The 21,312-nt window shown below is 36.3% G+C and overlaps 1 protein-coding gene across 2 annotated transcripts in view; it reads right to left on the reverse strand.

Moving 5' to 3' along the window:
* The window catches only part of RIC1 (RIC1 homolog, RAB6A GEF complex partner 1), a 49,896-nt gene that overhangs the window by 8,432 nt on the left and 20,152 nt on the right, over positions 1 to 21,312 (reverse strand). The window contains exons 4-17 of one of the 2 annotated variants that reach the window (XM_050913401.1): positions 13,338 to 13,445; positions 12,047 to 12,189; positions 11,672 to 11,808; positions 10,588 to 10,679; positions 9,428 to 9,516; positions 8,229 to 8,373; positions 7,670 to 7,718; positions 6,396 to 6,548; positions 5,831 to 6,034; positions 4,366 to 4,404; positions 3,987 to 4,097; positions 3,308 to 3,397; positions 2,545 to 2,705; positions 1,400 to 1,538 (exon numbers count right to left, since the gene is read on the reverse strand). In XM_050913401.1, coding sequence (XP_050769358.1) covers positions 1,400 to 1,538; positions 2,545 to 2,705; positions 3,308 to 3,397; positions 3,987 to 4,097; positions 4,366 to 4,404; positions 5,831 to 6,034; positions 6,396 to 6,548; positions 7,670 to 7,718; positions 8,229 to 8,373; positions 9,428 to 9,516; positions 10,588 to 10,679; positions 11,672 to 11,808; positions 12,047 to 12,189; positions 13,338 to 13,445 — 1,660 coding nt within the window. The remainder of the gene's footprint in view (positions 1 to 1,399; positions 1,539 to 2,544; positions 2,706 to 3,307; positions 3,398 to 3,986; positions 4,098 to 4,365; positions 4,405 to 5,830; positions 6,035 to 6,395; positions 6,549 to 7,669; positions 7,719 to 8,228; positions 8,374 to 9,427; positions 9,517 to 10,587; positions 10,680 to 11,671; positions 11,809 to 12,046; positions 12,190 to 13,337; positions 13,446 to 21,312) is intronic. The other variant, XM_050913402.1, reaches the window with a different exon arrangement.

Raw genomic sequence — 21,312 nt, forward strand, 5'->3', positions numbered from 1 at the left:
AAAGCAAAGTATTCTTTCTAAAGATTTATTTCAGAACTGTTTCATATTAATTTTAAACCAAGTCACTGGAGCTAATACCATGCTGTGCATGAAGTTTACTTTTTAAATGCGTGGGTAGAGGGCCTGTATGGTAAATTTGCAGCATCAGGGGTTAAGGTCACTAACAGGTAACAACACTGAAAAGGCTGACACACTCCACTAAGTCAGACACATTTGCTTTGTCTACAGTGCAGTGTCATACTCAGTGCTAACATTAATACTTTTCTTTTGATCAGGAGGATTGACAAAGTTTGAAGATATGGGCTCTTAGTTAGAAAGAAAAGGGGTAACATTTGTTCAGTCTGAAGCTAAGTTTAAAATATTACTAGTGCTCTAAAAAGTTTCAGTAGCTTTTTCTCAAAATCAGGTAACACCATAGGTCAGGTAGTTCAGGAATAAGGATGCTGTCTCACAGCAAGATGGACTAGAAAACCACAAGCATGTTGCCTTTTATGCCCTTGTCTAAGATCATATCAAAGTCTCAGGACACATGTTCAGCATCGTGGGACACTAATTTAGAATGAACTGAAGGAAGCAAATGCAAACCTTCAGATTTTACATCTGTGCCATTGCTTTCATATCTGCCAGTGGCTTCGGTATGTGGAGAAAAAGATGCACCTTCACATGTCTACGGGCTTGCCTCACACACAACGCAACTTCCAAACTATCTTCAGGTAGCTGCTCTGATGAGAAAATATGCTTCATACTGCAGCTACTCAAATAGTTAAGCTTAATTTGTTTACACGACAGAGAACAAAAATCCAAGTTCTCTTTGCACTGTGCTTTCAGTGGCCTGAATCATTTCCTGGAGCTAAGACAGGGCTTCACTGTCATACCTTAGTCATTGTTTGGCTGTTGGCCTATCTCCTGATGTAACTAGTAGGAGAGATTATCTTTATTTTAGTCTAGTAGGAAACTGACTAGAAGTAACCTTATAGGGTCACAGGCCATCTTTTCCTTTCTTCTGTTTATTCTTTGAGTAATGGACTTGTTGCTGCAAGAAAGGCACTTCCTAATGCCATGGATTGCTCTGGTGTTCAACTTTTAATACACAATAGGGAAACATAGCCTTGACATAGTTCAGTTTAATTTGTCCTCCAAGATTTGGCCCCAAACTTTACAAGATGACAAGAGAAGATATGAAATAGAAGTAAGAGTTTGGATTTTGTTTCCACCCCCCGCCGCCAATTCACACATAAAATGTCTATTTAACAAGCATTTGAAAAAACATGTTCTGCATTTTACTACATAAAAGAACCACTGATTCACGATTCATTTATCAGCCAGGTAACCTTTGAGGACTAAGCTAACAAATCCAGGCATTGATTCTTTTAAATTTTGAGCACTATAGACCTGTTACCTGCTGAGGCATCTTCAAGGTGATGCCAGTCTCTGTCCTCACCGATGTCAACGTAACAGACACTACAAGAAAAGGATGAGGAATGTACCGAGACATGGACACTTCTTGAAGAACTTGGATACTGGCTGTAGGGTTAAGACTGAAAGGAAAGATGACTACATTTAGCAATTTTAAAATAGTATTTAACATAAAATTAATATCTTGAAGTAAACCTAATGAAAATAAGCAACTTAACCTCAGCAAACAGTTTACACTGCAGACCAAAATTACTTTCCTTTAACAAGGAATCCCACAGGTCCACATATCTACTCTACATAAAGTTACCAAATAAACCTAGGCTGGACTACTTTATCTTGATAGTTTTGGGGAATACAGCTGTGAGTGGATAGAAGACAATATCAGATACTTCAGAATAAGACTCTATTCACCCTTCAATGAGACAATTCCAGGGTTTGGATTTTGTTGGAGTTTTCTTTGAAAAGCACTGAAAATATTTTCCTCTAAAGTGGATCAACAGCTTGCTTTCTGCTAAAAAATAAAAAAAAAAAAGGTCCCTTCTTGCTGAAACCAAGATGCCATAACTGTAAGAAAAATGATCTGCTTAAGCACTTCAAAAAACTATCTGGGAATCTTTGTCTCCTCCTTAGGTTCACTAAACTTAACTGTCTGAAAGTATCTGGCTCTTATGTTGCTTCTTCTTTTGCACCAAAATAGCTCCCCACAACCACACCACCAACCAAACATTTTCTATCTTCATCTTTGCTACTCCACTCCACCCTCACCAATTCCTACTTTTCATGTTAGAAACATTTTTTATCAAAAATATTCAAATATGTGGGTGCCTTTTAGTACCTTCTTCTATTTACATTCAGTTTTCAGGTTTCTACCAGCTAGAACATGTTTGTACAGACAGCTGGAAACGCACATATCTCAGTCACTACCTCCACATCTAATGTGCATGTCTGCATGCATGCAAGTGACAACACTCATGAACTTGTGCACACAGATAACACTTACCCCTCTGTATTTTAAAAATCCGACTCCGTAAGTTATCAAACAACTTTATATTATCGTAAGAATTTACTCAGACTGAGAACAAGTTTGCAAGTACGTTAGTGCAAAAGCATTTAAATACTGATACTCACCCTTCAGGCCTTCTCTCAATACTGTAAAGGCAAATGGAACAATCTGCTCTGAACAGTATTACAATGTCCCGGAAGACACTCAGTAGTAACGTGTCTGCTTGCACTTTGGTGATGTGTGCAAATGCATTGTCAAGATTAGACGTTCGCAGGTAGATTCTCAGCTACACGGAAAAGGAGTAGTTTGAATACAGGTTCTGTTTACCAACAAACTAATAGTAATTCCATGTTCAATTATTTTCTTTTTTGTGGAATGGCTGTCAAGGATTTCTAGCAAGACACCTTACTGTGGTTTTGTTTCATCAAACGTTTTATCCATTGCATTATATTATTGCATCCAAAGTGGTTAAAGAACAGTACAGCCAAATCTAAAGTACTGAACAACAAACATAAGGAAGGAGTTTTATTAATTAGTTTTAAAAAGCAAAGAGTAAATAAAGCTCTTCTGCCTATCTAATTTAAAACCTTACAAAAGCGTCCCAAAATACTGTAACTAGATACCTCAAAACAGGCGTCGTGCTAACATGCAAAAACGTCCCAAAGTTTTCAGAACAATGAGTAGATTCATGGTAGTCAGCAGAAAATAGTTTTTAATAGCAATAATAAATTTTTCTGCAAAGAATTACTTACGTATTAATAAAGAATTTCTGAACATGGCCAAAAGCCACCTATGTATCAAGCTTTTCATATTTATAATACATATGTCTATAATATACAGACAGATATTCTAAATATGATTTATTTACTTTGAAGAAAAATACCTCACCTCTTCCTGATGATCATTTAAATTATAACATGCAAGAACAATGAAGTCATTCCACCACGCTAAGCCACCTGTTACCATCATATTTTGCTCCTGAAAAAAGCAAGCAAATGACATATATGTATTTTTATATACTTATACACACACACACATATATTCTATGGGTAATTTCTGAAAGCCATACATGATCTCTCTAAGCTTTACTGATAGTGGCAAGAAAATCTATGTATATGAAGTTTTTGTTGTTTAAAACAAACAAAGTACTAAAGAATAATATGTGAAGGACAAACATCATCTTACAATACACAGCTCCACAGTTCCTTATGCTACTGGCATCCCTGAACTCTCTCAAATTAGCTTTCTGCTTCCAGCAAGAATTTACAAGCTTGGCATCCAAAGCTACATCTCACACAAACTCTCAGATAAGACATATGGGAGTAAGTGTCTGACTATATGCACTCAGATTTGGAAACCTTTTAATAATCAGACACAAACTATTGTGCCAAAGCCACAAGATAAGTATTTCAGCCATTTTATGAAAAACACATGCAAAACCAGCATCCCTAATCCCAAGTGTGTCTACAGGTTACTTGAAAAAGATATTTTTTTATTTTCTCCAAGAGTACAGTCCAACAAATACAATCTCCCTAGCATACCTGAATAAAGTACCATAACCTCTCACCTGGGTAATGTTTCCAAACAGCTTCCATTTTTTGGTGAGTAAAGAATAATGTGCAAAACCAAACTTGCCAACAACAGCTACATTCTGTCCAAGCTTGTCAATAGCTGAAAACTGTTCAAAGAGAAAAAAACCAGAACCTCAGGAGGGAACTTCTTTAAATGATATATCCTATCCCAGTACATCACTACAAGGCAATATAATGTCAGAGTCAAAACTTGTAAAGTATCTTCATGTTTTCTACTTTACTGCCCAAAACATACTCTTCTTTCTGTAATTTAAAACAATGATTTCATCTTCCAGAGCTCATCCAACCCTAAAGGACAGTTATAAAAACCCAATACTTTTAAAGAAGCAAGAATATATTCTTAAAATAACTCACCCTTATAGGCCAGTTGCTCTCTAGATACGTACTATGAATCTAAAAAAACAAAAGAGAAAACTATACTAAGCACTATTAAAATAGTGATTAATTATAATGTTCTAAAGGAATTTGTACAATGCCCATGTTTTTCCAAAACACTGGCTTAAAGGTTTTTAATGTTGGGATTTCTTTTTTAAATACAATTACTTTTTTTTCCCCTCCAAGAAAGTTACTGAAGCCTAAATGTTAGCCTGTTTTTAATATAAGAAATATAGAAATGCATTAACAACATAAAACAGCTAACACTATATTACAGATAAATAGTCCAAATTTGCTCTTCTCCCCTCCCAGGTACTTCTCCTCCATCAGAACGTTTCATGGGAACATACAAGTTTTGATAAACACAGCATTCAGGAGGGACTTTCAGTGTTTGGATGAAATTTCTAATCCCATCAGAAATACACACCAGCACATCCAAAGGCCTTGTTATGAAGGCACTTGACTGGGATATGTCAAATTAAATCTTGATCCTGGATTCTTCACGTCACATGGGACAATACAAATCCAGGTTCAAACTCCAGTCCTTGGTCTGATATAAGGCAGGCAGGTGTTCTCATTACCCAGCCACTGGCTGTTCTCATGGGTATGTTGCTCCCCACAGTAATTCCAGTTGTGCTAGTTTTACTCCTACACAGAATGAGGACTTCCCCCTCCTACACCAGTTTCAGAAGACAGAAGAGCTACCTGGCCAGCTGAAGTGGAGATTAAACAGTATCTAGAACCTGACATACATGCCTAGAGTCAAATGCTGTTTAATAATACTGATTCACGTTCTATGTGGAAAAACAAAATCTTGGGGACCTTTTAAAAACCTTTATTTAGAAAAATATCTACCAATTCAAGCACGGAAGAACACACACTAGAATTACAGATTAAAAGTTACTTAATTTTTCCTCTACATTACAGAGAAAATAGAATCTGTCCCATTACTACCCCTGGAAATAATTTCTTCTTTGCAAGCTTCATATTGAGACATTTTCACATGCTTAAATAGATGCCATCAAAGACTGCTTGAAAATACACCCAAAGTCCGAAGGCTGTATTCATCAGTTGAATGTGCTTAAAGCAATTTGCATAAGTAACAGAACAAATCCCTAAAGGATTTCTTGCATGTTGCACTTAGTCCCCCTTTCAAAGCACAGGAAAGTAATTTAAATACTCCTTCCTGAAGTCAAAAAGACATTCAGATTTTTTTATTGGCTAGGACGCAAACTCATAGCCACAAGGCCGAGATGACCAACATTCCTTTACCATTTGGCAATAAGAAAAAGCTGTACCAGGGGAAACCCAAGAGGCAATAAAAAGGCAATGATCTCATTCTAGAGGAAAAGGGTATGGCAGAGAGTGATGAGACCAGCTGCAAATTCCAGTCCTATAAAATCTTGCAAGCACAGAGCACATATGGGCAACCAGCAACAATTACCTGTACAACATGCCAATGCCTGTGTCCTAGTAAAGTGCTTAAACCCTGAGAATCTAAACTGCCATCTGAAAAAGGGCCTCTTTCCCTGGTAGGCTTATGTTCAGAGTGTGCTGAAGTATTTCTGGGACTCTGAGCCTGTGTTGCATCTCCACAGTTCAAATACAAGCGATCTTCTCCTTGAAGGAGGACTTGTTCCTGGTTACTCTACATTAAAAACAAAACAAAACAAAACAACAAAAAACCAAAAGCAACCTTCAATTCCATATACAGAAAACAAAGGAAAACACATGATCAATACATTAACAGGTTCTACGTAAACAATATGAAAAATAAGCATTAAGGCAGTTCTCAGTTTTTGCATCACTATGTACTAGTAGATTTTATGTTACAGTATTGCATAGCAGTATTTTCAAAGTACCATTTTAAAGGCTCTACGATAAAAAAGGAAGACCAGTCTAATGGCTGCAAAACAAACTTAAAACCTGTTAAGAGAATAACTCAGAGGTCACCTGAAAACTGGAAATATGCTCTAAAATAAGGATATGTTTATCAACAAAAAACTTACCATACAAGGATTAACAGTGAGTGCACTCTTGATGAAATGAAACTGCAGAATACCAAACTGGCGAGCTTCATTATTTGCATCTCTTTCAGGCTTCGTGTTTGAAGAAGAATTCCCATCAATAACCCACAGATGATACCCTTCTGATCCCCAGGTCTGAATGTAAAAGAATAACAATAATAAAAACCTCAAACCAGCGCTATATATTCTCAGAAAACAAGAACTACAGAAACTTACTGTAACTGATCTTACGATAGACATGAGCCTGGTAAAAAAACCACAGAGTTTGATGTTCTAAAATGTATCATCATAGGAAACATAAGTAACCCACAGTAGGAAAATCCACCAGGAACAGTAAGAATCTAGTTTAAATTCTTTTCTTTTTTTATGTTAAAAATATTGATTAAATGAAAAGTAACTATGCAAGACATCCACATAAGTAATGAAGACTGTTCAGTTTGCAGCTTAAAGCAACTAACAAAAAAATCCACAAACAGAATCGGGTATGAAAAAATCCTGGTCCCCAAAATTACATTGGTTGTTGTTCATTAAATTCAATGGTATCAGAATTTCAATCTTTGGGGGTTTTTTAAAAGGCACGTTGTACTGTCCTTGGAAACACGTACATCCACTTGGGATGCATGTTTAAAATCTTCAATCTTAATAGCAACTAGGCTATACATAAATAAAATCAGATGTTTTAGAAGTATTGTACAAAATTCATCGCTGTTTGTAAAAGAGGCCTTGAAGATTGTGTTTGATATTTATCAACGTCTACTGATTTGACAGACTAGCAGGATTTCATGTTAATTAGTTTGCATTAAAACAACAGCAGCTAGGTTTCTCTTGAATTCACACTCTGAATTAAGCTACTTCAACAGCTAGTAATTTCAGGGAAATAAGTAAGTTTACAATTAGTGTTGTTTTGTGTCTCATTGTACCCTGAAATACAGCACCAGATTAAAAAAAACAAAGATTAAGGAAAACCAAAAGTGTTCATTCTTAATATTAAAAGCAAAGCCAAGAAAAGGCATGTCATGCACACTTCATGATCAGGCATATACATGAAAAAAGAAAAAAAAAAAATCATCAGCTGTCCCCTTTTCCCTCTTCCTTCAGTACAACACTGGTGTTAGGAAATGTAGTAAAGGCATCTTACTCTTTAAAAGTAATAAAGCTAAAGAAAGCCAGTTTGATTTTCTGAAAATCTGTTTTACTAAAAATAATTTAAATAATCAACAGCCATCCTATTACAGTGTTTTTACATTCATATTTACCATAGAACTGATCTTTAGAGGGTCCTTTTTGGCACCATCAGACTGATACCTTAAAAACAGAGCAGAAGACGTTTGAGTTTGGAAATAACTTCATTAAAATAAGACATTATCTTCCTATATTTTTATTGTTGTACGGTTCTATACTGAACCTCACCTCAAACTATAAAGCCTGTTTGATGCATGACACTGCATAAAAGGCAACGCAATTGTCAGATGTCTAGCATAAACTGTCTGAATTGTGATTTCTGGATGTTAGCACATTTTCAGCAAATATATACTGGCACTGAGGGAATTTTAATATTTGCCTGCCAAAGCTTGTCTTTCGGGTAATTTGCTTTTACGGCCAAAAAGACCACTATAAAAAGAAAATAATACATTTTCATTTATATTCAAATGATCCCCTCCTAAATATTATTCAATGATTCCAATATCTAAGGAATTATAATGGAAAAATATTTTTAAAAGCTAATTCAATGAATTAGTTTCTAATTAAATGCTTTTAATTAGAAAAATAAAGGTTTCTAATAAAACATTTTACAATTTCATTAAAGATACTCACGCAAAATCACCTCCTAAAGTACAGATAAGTTGAGCACCAAAAACACTCCATAAGGACAAGCCTCCACATTCCCAGGTCACCATCACAACACAGCTATCAGGTGACCATCTGATTAATTTAACAGGTCCTGTTTTATTCCAAATATCTGTTGAAAAACAGACATTAAAATACCATGTGAAAAATATCAAATGTCCTTCAACTGCTTTCACCATAAGAGTGGTGAAAACAAAAATACATGGAAATGAATATTTGATTTTTCAATTAACTTCTTTGCTGCATTCATCAAACTGACCGTCTCAAAATGAATAAGGAGCAAATGAAGAATTCATGTTTTCTTTCCAATACGTGTTTGGTTTCATAGGAAACTAAGAATACATGAAAACAGGCCAGAAATACACTCTGCTACAACACAACCATAGAACTGCAATCTGGCAAAATGATTTTTAGGACAAAAGAAGATTTTATATTCACCCTTGAAACCTCTTCCTTTGTCACTCAGCACAACTGTAAAACTCTGCTATCTACAGATTTGATTTTTTTGTTGAAATCTAATAGGCACACACATTTTCAGTTGAGGATGCAATTTACCCACTTTATAAGTTCCTCACTCTCAAGCCCGCAATACTCATCACTACTACATGAAAAATTCTACTGAGCTTTTGTTCACTGAAGTTCAGGCAGGGTGCTGGATTACTCAATTTTTTTCTGCACCCTGCATGTCACTTGTTTCAAGTTAATTCACACCTCTATTATGTTCATTATCAGTTTTGACAATAATCTCTCATTTTCTCAGGTAACGCAAAAGTAATCTCAAGACTACATGTGGGAACTACTAAGATCTGCAGCATTTAAAAAGGAACAACCAAAAGCAGCACTGTCTGTAAACTGCTAACTCACACTCAGATTCAGTTAAAAAAAAAAAAAACAAAAAACAAAAAACAAAAAACCACCCCCACCAAAAAAAACCCCATCTCCAGACCCTCACATATGAAACACATCCAAAAAGTCAGTTAAAAGCAAGCAACTAAAAAAAAAAAAAAAGAAATGCGCACGAGTAAATTACTACAAACATACAAGAGTAAATACTAATCCCATCAGTGATAATGCAAACAACAAATAATTGTTAACTAGCCAAGGATAAAAATATTCTTTAATACCCTAAAAACAGCTGGAAAATTCTAGCAATAAAAGCAGCTCACCAGGATATTGTTTTGGTGTCAGCTCCAATTTATGAGAAAACTGCATGGCGCCAGTGGTGGTATCTATTGTGTAAACCTGCACAGAGCCGCTGGAAGAGATTACACATGCTTTAGACTACAGACCATTTGGCTTTCTCATCAGTTTCAAGAGGTTAATAAAAACTGTTTTTTTCTCACCAACACCAAATTTATCTAGAACAGAAACATTGTGTCAAGTAACACTCAAAGAACTTGATGAAACAAATTTATAAGATACTTCCCAGAAGGCAGCGGAGGACCCAAAACACCAGCCGTATAATAACCAATGCACTAAGACTATTTCATTCTCTGAAAATACACATGCACACACAATCCACATATATTTAGGGTTTCCAACTGCAAGACAATCCATGAGGGAAGTCAGTATTCACTCAGCCCTAAAGTTTCATCAGGAGTGTACTAATGCATACCAAGATCAATGAATTATAGTAACTATTCCTGTTTCAGAGGCAAACACCACACTGCATTGTTACTACAACCAAGAATACTATTTAAGATAGTTGAAGACTATACTACCCAGATCTTTTGAAATGCTCTAAAAACCAAATAAAATACAATTAAAAAAAAAAAGCTGCACTGTATACAAGCTAAAGCAGTATTATACAGGAGGAACTGTCTTGAAGGAGTAGTCAGCAAACCACCACAACTAAGAGCACTTTTGCAACATTTAATTTATAAATATTCACAGTTACTCAAACAGGCAACGTTTTTCCTGACCAAATCAACACTTCACAGAGCATTTTCTCAGTTGGGTGCAAAGTGTTGATTCTTGTCCAATATTATTACGATTAACTGCTTAAAACTGACTTTATAATCCTGCTTTCAGATTAACTGGGACAGCAGCACTTTCCAATCCCTGCTACTGGTCCAGTCACCTTTTTATTTTTTTCCAGAGCTGAACAGCAAGCACCAATTTCAATTGCAGTTCAAGGAGGCAATCATTTCTTTCCTCTTCCCTCCTACCTTCTTGACAGACCAGATGATACAATCTCTAGGAAGACTGGTAATTTTCATCTTTACAGCTCTTGCAACACAACTTGGTAAGAAGAAACTAGTACTTAAGCTTTATATAATTAAATCATTTCCCCCCCCCCCCATTGAACCAGCCTTACAAAACTTACTTGGCACATCCAAATGCCATTAGCCTGTATTTGTTATTTACTGCCACACAAGTTCCATCAATCACATCTTGTGCCCAAACACCATGGGGCTGCTGTAAAGAAAGGAATTCACAGAATTTTTGGTTAAACAGTGTTTTTATTCATGATAGTCAGCTTCTATCCATGTGCTACCCATGTACACCATATTACAGATCTGCCACTTGACCTTCATCACCTCAGGAAACTTCTATTGCAAATGTCAAGATTAACTCACATGGCTCAGATAAACAAAATCCAGTATATGTAAAACTGGTTTCATTGTTCTTAATAAAAATTACAGAAAGATGCCACTATGTAAGGAAACTGTTTATCAGAGCTCTGAATAACCAAAGCAAGTCAATACCTATAAGGCAATAATATCCCTGATACTGCATTAAAAAAAAAAAAAAAATCAGTAGATGCTACTAAGGATGAAGACAAAACACAAAACAGGAAAATAAATTCCCATCTGCAACAGCTGAAATCACAGATATTGTAAGCGTGTGAAGGAGTGCGGGACAGAGTACACAAATCCTTCTGGGTCTTCCGTAATTAAAGAGATCTAATAACAAAATGTAGTACAGTTTGCAGGCTGAATTACAGGTAAGAAAACACCTAACTTGGAAAAGATTCCGTTAAAACAAATTCTGAAGCATGCTTGTCACTATGAGAAGAGTTAAACTTGATCACAGCTAAAAGCTAGAAATAGCGCCATACTTTGCCATAGGAGAAACCACTCCTTATCACACCACTTACAACTAGCAACATGAAGTCTGTCGCAAAGACAGTAAGAAGACCTCAGAACTATAATGACATTTTGAAGCAATAAACAAAAATTAAATCTACTATCAATTATGCTCTCCCATAGACAGGTACTAGCCCTAGAACAATCTAGTTCAAATTATGGTATGAAATATAGTCTTGTTCATATGTTATCTCTTAAGCAGTTGCTGAATTTTAATTTCTTTGCAGCTGAACTTTAAAGTAGAAAGTTAACTGAAATGCAGAGACCAAGGAAAACACATTTATTGTAGAGTGCATGCTAGAAATACTAAAGGAAATATACCTCAGCAGTGAATCTACTTGACATTGGTGTAATGAAACCAACTCTGCCATCATTAAAAACAACAGCAAAACCATCAAGCGTGGCACAGTATTCCATATCTCTGATGTAAACATCTTCAAAGCCCAAAAATGAACCTGCTGAGAAAATACCAGTAATTTAAAAATATGTGAACACAGTGATATTGCAAGCCAAGAGACTTTTCAGTTGTTTACTTACTACTTCAGAGAAAAAACTAATTTCAATAGGCTATTTTGTTCACATTTACAAAAGGCACATTTTTCTCATCTCTGCTTGAAAACAGAGATAATATTTTATATTAGACAGTATTTCACCAATAGTTAACTATCATAAGCAATAAAAAACCCCAAAACCTACCTCGAGAAGACTGCAGGTCCACAGAAAATGGAACTGTACATAGGTTGATGGCCTTCCTTCCATTGGTCATACCGTCCCAGTGAACAAGATGGAGAAATCCATCAGCAGTAGCAACAAGTAGATCCTCTAACATGGACTGCAAACTAACAAATGTATTTGTCATTCTCTAAAAAACTGCATCTCAAATCAATGTCACAGAAAAATCAATTAATGTAACAAACACCATATTACTGCCTCTTGTATCAGCAACTATGTTGAGAAGTTACATCAAATAAGTTACAAACTAAGTGCCTAAGTCCTCTAGACAGTAAAGGTACGAAGCTGACAAAATATGGTATATGTGCCTATTTTTCTCCAGGAATCAGAGTTCATGAACAGGTCTGTATTGTTAGAGTAACTGTTTAACTGGTATATGAACTGCTGAAGATCATATTAATACTTTTGACGAAACAGAAGACATTGCTGCCAACAATCAATTATTCATGTATCCTAGAAAATTACTAATATTGCCGAGGCTGTAAATAATCCACAACACTTTCTAACCCACGGTCTAAGCTCATTGATGAAGCAGAAATTAAACTTCTCCTAAATCCTTCCCCAAACATCTCCAAAATTCTGAAAACTATTGTTAACCTATTTGCATGCAGACAACAACCTGCAGCTTCGCAGGAAAGCTTTCTCCAGCATATACTGCATTTCTTCCATCATCCATTTTCTTCTAAGGGGCCTCTTCCCAAATTACTTTTTGTTACTTTTCCACCCCACCCCAATGCTACACAGTTTCACCAACTTTTCACACACACTTATTTAGCATGTTCAAAGCTTATTTATAGGGAAGCAATCACCACAAAAAAAGGAAGAGGTAAACAAAAAGTTTCTCCAGGACAAATAGGGACCCTCTGCAGGCAACTGGAGAAACGTTGAAATGCTATGTACAGTTTTGCTCTTATGTACCTATGTCTCCATGAAATCTCTAATCCATACTTTGAGCCCAAGGACAAACACATTTATAGTAACATAACGTAATACTGAACATACACGTGCTATATACTTCTATATGCCAAAAATATCAGTATAGCCAAGCATAGAAAGAAAGAATTCTTAAACAGCAATTTACTTTTTCACCTCCTTAGGCTTACTGTTAGTAATTTACCATTAGTAACTATTAGTCTTTACTATTAATAAGTCTAAAAACTTACTAGAAGTTTTTTTACATCCAGTTTCCCCTTCACTTTTTAACACGTAACCACTATACGCAGAAAAATTCTTAAGACATGATTAGTGAGCATACCTTGTGATAGAGGCTTGCAAGTCCAGCACTTTCTTCATTTCTAGATTTAATGAAGGAGCACATTGTTCTTCCTTATAATGTGGGGTTCCCTTGAGATGTGGGCTTCCTCTAAAATAAAAGAGAAATACTACAATTGAAACAAGATGTCTCTCAAAAGACATAAGAGTTACTGACTTACATTCCTGTGGGGTTTTTTCCCCCTATATATATATATACACACCAGACACTCACATGCAACCTGCCACAAGCAGCACTTAATATCTAGGACATAATTTTAGTGCAAAAAGTTTAGTCTGCCATATCATCCTGTATGCCTATAAAGAGTATGTAAGCAAAATAAGACAATGAACAAGGAACGAATATTACAACAGCTGTGTAGCCCATCTATAATAATCCTAAAAGAAGTGATATTTATTAATGCAAATTCTGATTCAATAAAATGGTATTCAACTGCTTCCATTAAATGTGTTGAATTTTTAAGTATCTCCAATTCATTCTTTGCCAGGATGCATTACAGATATTGTAGACTGTAAAATGTTCCTGTTTCTTCAGTTCCTTTTGCCAGATCGATGTTTATACTATTAATTCAGCATGCATAACCCAACAGTTAGACATTTATTACAGTAATTCACAAGAATATATCTCCCTATAGTAAATTAAAAATAAACCTAAGACCTACTAAGAAAAGAGATGACTGAGCACTGATTCTCTTTCTTTAAACAGATCATTACACAGTATCAACTTCTAGATGTACAAAGCTTCCAATTTTTATTTTACTCATTTTAAATTTCACATTTCATTCACTAATGAAATGCGGTTATTTTAAAACTCAATACAGCATCATTAAAGTACTCCTTATTTGTCTGGGTTATCAGATGTGCCTTGTGTTCCATTAACTTTTTTTTTTTTTAAAATGAAGACTGACATAGAATCGTAAGTATTGTAACATGTCATCCAGCTCATCCATGTCATGAGCATTATGCTAGTAAACAAAGCAAACTACACATGAAACAGGCACTGCAGACAAGTCAGAGTTTAGTATAACTTTACTAGTCAGAAACAATAGGTACGTACACAAATCTATGCAATCTTGACCTGGATTTTAACTGACAAAACATTTCTTCTATTTTACACCAGGGTAGCCAACGCAACTGCCTAAGACATGGCAGAAACCAAAGCAGCTGCAGTTTTAGAGAAGTTTGACACCACAAGGATAACTGAGGCAGGAAAGAGACTGAGGTATCTCAGTCGATATCAAGTGCCTTAATTTCATTACCATTTTATAGCAAAACACAAAATTCATATCTGTTATTCTTTGATGGATACTACACCTTTTCTTATGCAGCAAGGACAAAGATATATGCTAGCTAAGGTAAGGCCAAGGCAACCTTTGACATTCTGGAGTTAGCAGATGGAAGTAGTAACATCTTTCCAGAACAAAACCATGGTGATCATGAAGGATTATAGCAAAAAATGAGAAAAATTACTGTAAGGTTAGTTAATCTACCACCCACAGATGGTAACTTGTATAAACATTAAATTATTAAAATGTTTGTTTTGCATTTCAAAAGAAAATTAATTACAAAATACAGCTGTCTTATGAAAGAATAGCCCTTAATGTAAGCTAGCTATCATGGACTGCCAGGAGGTCTGAAATTTAAAAAAAAAAAAAAAGTGACTAGTTAATACTGGCTTTGTGGGGTTGTTGTGGGGTTTTTTTAAAGAGTAAATGAGACTGCATTTCTTGAAGTTCATGAAGCCAAATCCATCTGATTTGGCCTGGTATCTTTTAGAGTCAGGGATTTCACAGATAAAAAAATATATCATACAGGATTAATTCCTTTGAATCTCTATGTCACTATCTGCAATGCAGTATCGTGGGGGTTGGAGAAACACAAAACCCCAGGTGTCTGAAGACATGCCTTTCAACCCATGTGGACATACAGGTCCAGATAGTATACTTCCAAGCAAGATGAAATGACTCTGGGTTATCAAGAATCAGTGGCACAACTGAATCTTGTAAGCAAATGACTAAAATTGAGAGAAAAGGGTTGTGTAATGTATAAACGTTACTGTTATGTACATATAACACACCATATAATGTGCCTGTTGTAACTGAATGAGGTACATAACCAAGTATAAACACAGTGTTTCTGCACAGCACAAACTATAAAGCCAGAATGGCAACAACATGGTTTAAAAGACGTCTTTTGCTGGAAGAGAAATTTCAAGTCTCCATGTGGGCAGGCAGCTTTTTCATAGAATCACAGAATGGTTTGGGTTGGAAGGGACCTTAAAGATCATCTAGTCCAACCCGCCTGCCATGGGCAGGGATACCTTTCACTAGATCAGGTTGCTCAGAGCCCCATACAACCTGGCCTTCAACACTTCCAGGGAGGGGGCATCCACAACTTCCCTGGGCAACCTGTTCCAGTGCCTCAGCACCCTCACAATAAAGAATTTCTTCCTAATATGTAATCTAAATCTACCCTCTTTCAGTTTAAAACCGTTACCCCTCGTCCTATCACTACACTCCCTGACAAAGAGTCCCTCCCCATCTTTCCTGTATCCCCCCTTTAAGTACTGGAAGGCCGCTATAAGGTCTCCCCGGAGCCTTCTCTTCTCCAGGCTGAACAACCCCAGTTCTCTCAGCCTGTCTTCACAGGGGAGGTGCTCCAGCCCCCTGATCATCTTTGTGGCCCTCCTCTGGACCCGCTCAAGTAGGTCCATGTCTTTCTTATGCTAGAGGCCCAGAGCTGAACACAGTACTCCAGGTGGAGTCTCAAGAGAGCAGAGTAGAGGGGGAGAATGACCTCCCTTGACCTGCTGGCCATGCTGCTTTTTATGCAGCCCAGAATGCGACTGGCTTTCTGGGCTGTGAGCATACATTGCTGGCTCATATTCAGTTTTCTTTAAACACTTTTTTCTTTAGACACCTTTGATAAAAATAGTTTGCAAGAATATTTGAACATTTTCAGTTCATGAGCTAGTTCCAGCTCAAATTTGTTACCATCTGCGGAGTATACCTTTTTCCATTGAGGCACTACTATCATGACTGAAACTCCAAAATGTCAGTATTTTAATTCATTGCCTGTGATTACGTCAAATTCATTGATTCAAAAAGAAACCCTTACTATGGGTGCAAAGGGGGGTGCAATCAAAAGTGCAGTGTGTTCACATAGTCCACATCTGCATGAGTCAGCCTTACTAGTTCAGTTACTTTGACCTTTAAACGAAGAATGTGCACTGCTGACGGAAGCAGGAAAGAATGTTTGGTCTGGGTTGCCACATCAGCATCTGCTACCATTGTAGCCAAACTTTAAGGAACTCACTTTTGCACAAGAATGGAGAGGAACGGACACATTCCAGTGACCAAACAGTTCCATGTCGAAACAAATATAATTACTTCACTTCTACTCGCACAGCATCTGTTAATGTAACTAAACCTGTGAATAAAATCTCTTAACACTCAGAATTGAGAAAAATCTCCCACTACATCTGCAATCCAAAAAAACCCCAAACATAGAAAGATTAGGAATGCTAAGCTGTTTTTTTTAAAGGTAGAATACAAGTTTTATGGGGAAGTTTCAGATCTTGAATTGAAGATCAAGGTGTATTTTTTAAATCACCAGGTTCATTCACTGTTCCCTACTTAGCATGTATCATACACTTGTTCACGGAAAACAGAGTACTATACGGTGTAACAAAACATCATTCAGATGTTGAAACCCTAGGTAACTGTATCTCATGAATCAGCTTTTAAATAAGAGTAAAGAGGAACAGTAAATCTAAGTCTACCTTAAGGGCTTGCCCTCTTTCTCCAAACTCCAATTCTCTCAGCTTTCCCCACATGCACCTTCTCCTGCTGTTCAGTTCTAACCTGACTTCCCCAAAACGAAAGAGGAGCCTATAAATAAGTGAATTGCTAAAATTCTTAGCATGAAGTCATAATTTTTTGTACTCGTTTGATCATCTTACAGAGGAAGAACTGGCTCTGGAAGTAACACTTTGATTCTGTTAAAAGAAAAAACTGTAAGCTCAAACTATGATGCAAGATGCAACAATGAGAAAATGGAGAAGTGTATTTAATGCCCCCCCCCCCCCCCCCCCAAAAAAAAACCCCAACAAAACAACACACCTTAAGCATCTTAAATTCAAGAAAGAGGCAGCACCATGCAAAAGCATAGTCAGCTAGCCTCCCCTGAACTGGGAGGAAGAATTTCCTTGGAGTTTGTTATCTGGGGTGGGGGAAGTTTCAGGGAGGAAACAGGACACCAGCCAGCTAATTTTTCTAGCAGCACAGTATTGCACTTATGTCCTCCACTACACACACAGCGGTTAAGTGATACAGCATGATCCACAGACAAAACTCACTCAGAAATATCATTACCAGACTTAGTCACTGCTAGCAGAAGCAACTAACAAATACTTAGGAAGTTAATTACAGCAGAACCTGAAAGGATGTACTTAAGAACTTCTTTATAATTTGCAATTAAGGTATAGCACATCATTTTTTTAGTCTAAGTATTTCAAAATAATGTTCAGTTTTTCAAAATAATGTTCACTGTTTTCTGCTTATTACTGGAGAATTCTATTCCAGAGGTAGAAATAGCATTAGATTAGGATTTAAGTTTCCACTTTGCTATCTGGGGTAATCATAGTAATACAGGTAGCTGTTATGGCTGGATAATAGTTTAGAAAAGTTCAGAGATGCTCTCACAGTCAACAAATATTACGCTTCAAAACAAAATTAGTGTGGCTAATGGCAGATACGGCATTAATTAAAAAAACAATCAAACAAACAAACAAGTCAGTAACATCCCTTCCCACTAGTCAAATAGCAGCTGCTTGGGAAGTAATGGAGACATTTTACTGAAAAAAGTATTAAAGACTCCAGACTTATTTGTTCTAAAGATATTTACTGATGAACAATTGATACAAACAAGGTAAAATATTTTTATACTAATTTGGGGCTATGATATTCTTAATTGTTGCTGCTAAAATGGTTTCTTCAGTAGTACTTTTTGGGAAAAAAACCCTCAACACCTTGATGTTTCAACTATTAAGAGCATTATACATGTGAGAAAAACACAGCAAACAATGTTTCTAAATTAATTTAAACCACCAAGAACTGTGAGTTGCTCTCCTTGAAGGCACAAAAGCAAAAAACTGACAACAGCCATTGTTGTTGCATTAGCACAATTACACAATGTTTATTAACTGTTTCAAAATGGTTCATGTGAAGACTTCAGTTAGTGAATTGTCCGTACAGCTGAGGACTCAATTTTTTTTATACCTGATTCAAAGAGCCTGCATCATCACCTCTAAACATGTGATTCTTCACTAACAATTCACTGCCCACCCTGCCTTTTAGGAATGGTTCTTAAACAAGTACAACAAGTTACACTATGAGCTTTGGTTTCCACACAACTAGCATCTTCTCACCCCTACACCTGCATCTCTCCACCATACACTGCAGGCAGCCACCAGCTGAAGATGAAATATGTCTGGCTGGATCCAGAGCTACACACACACAGACTGGCAAGAGCCAGACAAACAAAAATTTAAAGGGAGTCTATGGAAACAACTATAAATGAATAAGGGTTTAGAAAAGTAATTCTTAGTACAGCCTTTTCTACCCATTTGAGTAGTAACAGGTTTCTGTGGTTTGAGAAGAGAAATAACTAGCTAGCATATTCATCAACTATTCATGTAAAAAAGCTAAGTGGTTTACCAAATTATTATTCCAGTTGCAAAGATTTCTTGATGACATTTTAAACCTCCTGAACCACATCAGGGGCTAGCAAGTGCCATAATGGTTAATAAAAATTCTACCTAATCTAATCTAGTTTTAAAAATACATTTTCCAACCGATGCCAAAAACAACCTACAGGGAAAACAACACTGTTAAAGTTTAGCACAAGCTTAATTCCGAACAAAAATTATTTAGTAAGTTAATTACCTGTACACCTCATCAGCTACCCTTGCAGAATCTGAAGTTCAAAACCTTTGTACACACCAATCTTAAGTCTGCTGAATCAGGAAAAAAATCCCCACTGATGAGGTAATTTATGGCACCTATAAACCATCTTGCTATAGAAACGGAAAAAGCTTTGAGAAGTGCCAGAAAGAGTAGTATATTAATACAGTAACCAGACGTATAAGCAACAATACAGCATTGTAAACCAGGATACAAACACTAGTGTGTTCACATGCCCATATTGGTTAGAAAACAACTTTAATTTTTAAAACATTTTCAGGTACTTAAAAATCCACAGCATTGAGGTCTCATTCTAAATTTACACAACATTCATATCACTTTCCCCCACCCCACCCCCCAAATGCAGGCTCCACTTCAGGATATGAAGCAATCTGAGGCAAAAAAATCTCCAATTACCACATTTAGTTGATTAGCCATGTAAAGTTTTTTAGGTTTTGTCTTTTTTAAAGGCAAAAATATCCTCAGCATTAAGCCACTGCACGCCGTCTCTTCAAGGGACAAATCTTAAGTCACTCTCCTTGCCACACTCTAAACAGAAATAACTATCAGTTCAGTAGAGGGAAGCCTCTACTGTGATGGTGTTACACATCTCTTCGCTGTGAAACAAAGGAATATCTGTACAAATACCTTTGGAAACTCCTCAAAAAAATATTACTTATCCTTGCCACAGCTTACAAAGCTACAAATTTGCTTGTATGCACTGCCACTTTTCTTAAGTGTATCACAGGTGGAGATTAATTTTATTTTACCATTCTATTATCTTACCATACATACGTTTTCTTCATCTTTTATCTTGTAATGACTTTAGTAATATGGTGGTAAAATTAGACTGAACTAATTGAAGCAGGACTTTGTACTTGTGCTCACTGCAGGAAAGTATCCCAGAGTGTGGGCTAATGGCCAACACTGATTCTCTTCCAAGTCTGCTCCGAACTGGAGCAAAGTCTCTAAGAGCTGGAATGAAGCTGTAGACTATTCTGGCTCAATTTAAAAAAAAACCAAAAAACAAAAAACCACACAATTACTGCTTTTTCCCCTGTTTTCAGTCTAACAAATTAAGCAGGATACTTCAGGTTTTCATTGAGCATGAATGTCTGTTCACTCCAAGAACAGACTAACAATTCCTAGCCAAATACCAACAGAGCCAGAAATATCTCCTTCAATAGAACAACTGCAATTCATAACATTCCTAAAATATTAACTTGACAAAAAACTATCAATTGACTCCAGCAAAAATTTAAAAAGCTTCCTTTTTATATATAGAAATATAAATACTCAGAATTAATGACAGAATGCTGTGCTTATGATATGAGCACTTGTTTTATCACATTAATCTAATAATAGATTTTACATAAAATGTGCATAAAGTTGAACAGGTCAGTTCCTTAACCCTTACCATATCTACATAAGTATATTTTAAACTGATTAAACCTCTGAAGGTATAAAATAGCTATCATTTGAAAAGAATTTCCCACTCAACCATCTTAAAGTATTTCATATATTCTCAATTTTGTAAGAGCTATGCCCTCAGTTATTAATAGAACAAACTTAAAGGTTTTGTGGGCTCCAGCCACAAATGTTGATAATCTTGAACTCCAGCACTTCCATTAAAACACTGAATTTCAGAATACAAAGACCATTACAATAGGGTGATACGAAAAGGAGGAAGCCATGCCAAATGGGCATTTTTAAACAGGACATCAATTTTCCTAGACTCTGATTCTGTCTGGTATTAAACAAACAATAGCAGGGGCAGGGGGAATTCATTCAACCTTACTTTCCAAAATCTGGTTATTTCACACTATTAAAAGATAAGGGGAAGCAGACTCTTGCATTCGTCAAACATGGTGAGAGCTTAGCCTCAACTCACGCTTTAGCTCTCCTACTAAACCTGTGTTGATTAGACTGGGAGAGAAGAGAGAGACTTGGCCCTAAAACAAAAAGAAAAATCTACTGTGATTAGATACACTGCAA

The sequence above is a fragment of the Gymnogyps californianus genome, chromosome Z (assembly GCF_018139145.2).
Source record: "Gymnogyps californianus isolate 813 chromosome Z, ASM1813914v2, whole genome shotgun sequence".
Lineage (NCBI taxonomy): Eukaryota > Metazoa > Chordata > Aves > Accipitriformes > Cathartidae > Gymnogyps > Gymnogyps californianus.